The 4,720-nt window shown below is 36.2% G+C and overlaps 1 protein-coding gene across 1 annotated transcript; it reads left to right on the top strand.

The window, feature by feature from the left end:
- The first annotated feature begins 462 nt into the window (after nt 1-462).
- Nucleotides 463-2,575, top strand: LOC107954398 (transcription factor MYB61). Its single transcript, XM_016889942.2, has 3 exons — nt 463-948; nt 1,029-1,158; nt 1,233-2,575. The coding sequence occupies exons 1-3, from the start codon at nt 816-818 to the stop codon at nt 2,263-2,265; spliced, it is 1,296 nt and encodes a 431-aa protein (XP_016745431.1). The 5' UTR covers nt 463-815; the 3' UTR covers nt 2,266-2,575.
- Nucleotides 2,576-4,720: the final 2,145 nt, after the last annotated feature.

A 4,720-nucleotide genomic window follows, 5' to 3' on the forward strand; every position in this document is an offset into this window, starting at 1 on the left:
CTTAATTTTCAAAACAAAACCAAAAAATAATATATATATATATTCTTTCCAATTTAAACTTTTCAAAATGATCATGATTTTGCAGAATTGCCCCAAAAAGCTCGTAGATTAAAGAAGGGAGTCGGATCCTGCATATATATTATACAGCACTTTCTGTTATTTTCCAAGATTCCATCTTCATCTTGCTGGTTTGGAATTGGAATTTTCAGAAAAAGCAGGGACTGACTATGGGAACTGAAATTTACCCTTTGAAATTGGTTTGTAGTTTTCCAGGTCTGGAAATTCTTTCACTGACAGATCGAAGTTGAAAAGTAAAACTATGGGTTTTAAATATAATATCATGGGAGAAAAATATATGTCCCGCAGTCCCTGCAGAAGACATTAATTCTCGAGACATTTGATGAGACACATGCAACTCAGTCTTTTAACTCATCCCTACTACCCCTAAGCTAGCAATGAAATGAAGAGACGTTGAAGGGAAAAAAAATAATTAACATGTAGAAATATAGAAGGAAAACTATAGTATAGTATATATACATAAAAAGGAAGTGGGGGAGAGAGAGAGAAATTTATAACACCTTATTGAATGCGACTTTTCTTCCTCTTATATTAATTCAACTCCCTTTCTCAGCTCTTACTTCATTTTCTAGCCTTCCGATATCCAAACCCCCTCTCTCTCTCTCTTACAATTTTTTTTATTTTGTTAAGAACCCATCCCCAGCTGTTTCATTGCTGACAATTTTTCACCTAGGATTCAGCAAATTGCTGTTTTAGGAAAGGTTTCTTCCTCATTGTCATTTTGATCTTGTCTTGAAATGGGGAGGCACTCTTGCTGTTACAAGCAGAAGCTAAGGAAAGGTCTTTGGTCACCTGAAGAAGATGAGAAGCTCCTGAGGCATATTACAAAGTACGGTCATGGTTGCTGGAGTTCTGTACCTAAACAAGCTGGTAATATATATATATTCTTTTTATGCAACTTTAGCTTCTTTTCATTCATGAATTGTTTCTAAAATAAGACAAATTCGCAGGTCTGCAGAGGTGTGGAAAGAGTTGCAGACTAAGGTGGATTAATTACTTGAGGCCTGATTTAAAGAGAGGCACATTCTCTCAAGAAGAAGAGAATCTCATAATTGAACTTCATGCAGTTTTGGGGAATAGGTATTATTTCTTCTCCCCCCATGGTTTTGGATATTATATATGCACAGCTCTGTAAAAATTCTTTGAACTTTCAGGTGGTCCCAAATCGCTGCACAACTGCCAGGAAGAACCGACAATGAAATTAAGAACCTATGGAACTCTTGCTTAAAGAAGAAGCTTAGGCAGAGAGGCATTGACCCTGTCACCCACAAACCCCTCTCAGAGGTTGAAAATGGTGGTGAAGACAGCAAGAGTCAACCCACAAATAGCCTGGATATGGCAACTTCTGGTGCATCTACTGAACTGAACCTCAACACCGACAATCCTAAAGCAGGACCACCGTCGGTCACTGCACACCATTTCCAATTGGAAATGGAAGGCTCCCCTTGCTCCAACACAATCAACAGCAGCAATAACAGTAGCAAAGACTTGTTCATGGACAGCCAGCCATCTGATTTGGTGGGGCATTTTCCAATTCAGCAATTGAATTATGCATCCAATGCTAGGCTCTCCTCCACAACCTCAAACCCCACTCTCTGGTTCACCCAAACCAGTAAACGTTTCGATATCAATTCTGAATTCCCTTCAACTTCCATGTCTGCCCTTCTCCCACCATTGACCTCTTCTTTTCTCTCTGCTCCTATGGGGTTCAAGCCCTCTGATACCCCTTCAATCCCCTCCTTCACAAGTATCAATGGGTCCCGATATTGGGAAACGGGTGCCTCCGCTAATAACAGTAACAGCAGCAGCAGCACTGAGCTACAAAGCAACAATTCCTTCTTTGAGAACAACAGTTACTCATGGGGATTGACCGACTGTAGTACATCAGAGAAAGAGGCTCCAAATCCAATCCATTTAATGGAAACCCAAGCAGATGAAATTAAGTGGCCAGAGTATCTCAATAACCCATTGTTAATGGCGGCTGCTTTGCAAAATCAAACCCCACAGTCCTTCTGCAATATCGAGATAAAATCAGAAACAGATTTCTTCACTAATACTTCATCAAACACCGTGTGGTCTCTTAACCAACAGCAGCAGCAGCAGCAACAACAAGAAGCAGCTTTACAAAATTCCGATATGTGTGCGAAGGACATCCAAAGACTTACAGCAGCTTATGGACATATTTAGCTTAATTTGCTTTGCATTTATGAAAGGACCCCTCTTCTTAGAAGTAAAAGAAGGGTGACTTTCCTTCAAAAAAAAAATAAAAGAGATTTTTAAAAAAATGGCATTCTCAATATCAGGTGTGTACAACAGATTTCTCTCCCTTCTTTTTCATATATTTTAACTCATTCTCATGTATATAGGGGCTGAATCTGATACAAAAATTTATCCACTTTTGCTTTTGGACTATTTTGTGAGCAAAACGATTTTGTTAGCCCTTTTTCTCTCTTTTGAGTGTGGGGTAGAACTGCTGAATAAAGCTTGTTTTAGTGTCTTTTTACTCTTCTTTGCCTCCTTGCATATGCTCATATTTGTGCATTGGAATTTTACGTTTCTCTATCAGTAAACAATGGTTGATTAAAAGAAGAAAAAAAATCATTTCTTCTTCGTATTATCCCCATTGTTAATAGTTAAAGCAATGAATGGTTTTAAAATTGAAGAAGAAAAAAGTGTCACTGCCATCTCCAATTGGAAAATACATGAAAGTAACACTTTTTTCCAGTTCCAACAATCAAAATTGGTTATCTATCAGTGTCCAGAGGACACAAAGAAATCGTAATCGCTTTTATCACTTTTTTTGGTTTCTTGCTTTCAATTGTAGGTGATTTCGAGTAATTGAATCGATTAGTTGGGAGCTTCCTTTTGGCTTAAACAATCTTAGTACCCTTAAATTAAATTTTCAACCGCTTGCTTCTCAAGCCTCAAAAGGAGTAATTGACCACCACTCGGCCTCTCATTTTCTTTGCCCATCGTATACACACGCATGCTCACGTACACATCCTTAAACCATTTATAGACCATGAGCCTAAATTTTTTTAAGTCAAATTCGTATATGCATGTTGTAATATTCCTAAAACAAATATATTCTTTTAGAAACAAAAATTTAACAAGTTTAGAAATAAGAGATATGCCACATCATGCTCAAGTAAGCAAAGAAGAAAAAATAAAGTCAGTCGGTACATGGGAAAGTGACTATGAATCTAGCAAGGGCCATTTAACTGGTGCTGTCTTGTAACTCTTTTAAGACACTTACGTTTTCTAAAGAAACACCCTATAAATAGCAAGTAACTTGATTTGGAAGTTTCGGATCCCGCAGTAAATGCAGAAAAACAAACACCCAACTACCTTTTAAATTTTCAATTAAACACTAATTTCATAAGATAATTATTTATGGTCGGAATGGCAAATGTTTTTCTTTCCATTTGTATGTTATGGCCAAGTGGTTCAAAATCCAACGTGGTTGGGACAAGGAGAGATCAAAGAAAGTGGGAATATATCTACGTCAGTTTTGGAGATAAATAATGAGTAAAGTTTGCAAACACCCGCCAAGGTTCTATTGAGGTTTAAACAATTCAACGCTATGATGTTGGAATATTACGTGAAAAGTTGAAGGTGGTGACCCACTGCAATAATTCTACTAATTCTACTCATAGAGGCATCTTTTCTTCTCCACAACCATGCCTGCCGCCAAGAAAGTTTTTTCAGCCCTGTTTCTAAACCAAGAGTATAAATAAAATGACTTTAAAGTTTAAACTCGTTATCATGGAATCGAGTTTAAAAATTGTAATCACGACAGTTATTCACAAAATTTCTAAACTAATCATGCATACAAAGGGTAAAAGTTTTCAATATTTATGATATCGCCAATTAGTAAGGACTTAGGACAAGATATTATTAAACAAATAAAAAAAAAATCAAATCGTCATGATGTTGGATTTAAAATAGGTTCTGATATCATTGTCGCATAAATCCTGGCTCTCAGTGTCAGGAAGGGTACTAATTAATTTTAATCCTTAAACACCAAGCAATGGATTAAAAACAACAAATCTAAAATCAATACACAAAAACACAGTTTTTTTAGTAATTATATTCCTTTGGCAGTACTTTTTAATTTAATCTATTTGTGTATAAAAGCCCAAAGTTTGCAAAAACCCAATAATATTGAGGACTACTATGGGTGAGAGGATGATACTTTAGCTTGTAACTTAAAAAGTGTTAAAAGCAACATGTTTTAATTTTATTTTTAATGTATTTTAGGGTAATTATTTGATACCAATTATGAATTTAATGCTCCTAACCTTTAAATTTATGTTTTAATACTTGATAGAGCACTAAAGAGCAAAATGAGTGAAAAACGAGCGAAAACCGGAGCATCGGAGCAAGCTGCAAAAGCCACACATGTTCAACCATTCTACACGGTCGTGTGTCCATATGGGCGTATGGTATGCTATATCAATTTCACGGGATTACACATCGAATTACAGAAAATCACGATTTTTAGATTTTTTTTTAGCATTCTAAGACATATATATGACAAAAATAAGAAGATAGGAGAGAGCCATCAGAGAATACTCAAGAAAGAAACTCGAAAATACCATTGAAGCCGACTTTGAAATAGATTTCCATCAAGATTGAAGAT

This window comes from Gossypium hirsutum, chromosome D07, assembly GCF_007990345.1.
Source record: "Gossypium hirsutum isolate 1008001.06 chromosome D07, Gossypium_hirsutum_v2.1, whole genome shotgun sequence".
In the NCBI taxonomy this organism is placed as follows: Eukaryota; Viridiplantae; Streptophyta; class Magnoliopsida; order Malvales; family Malvaceae; genus Gossypium; species Gossypium hirsutum.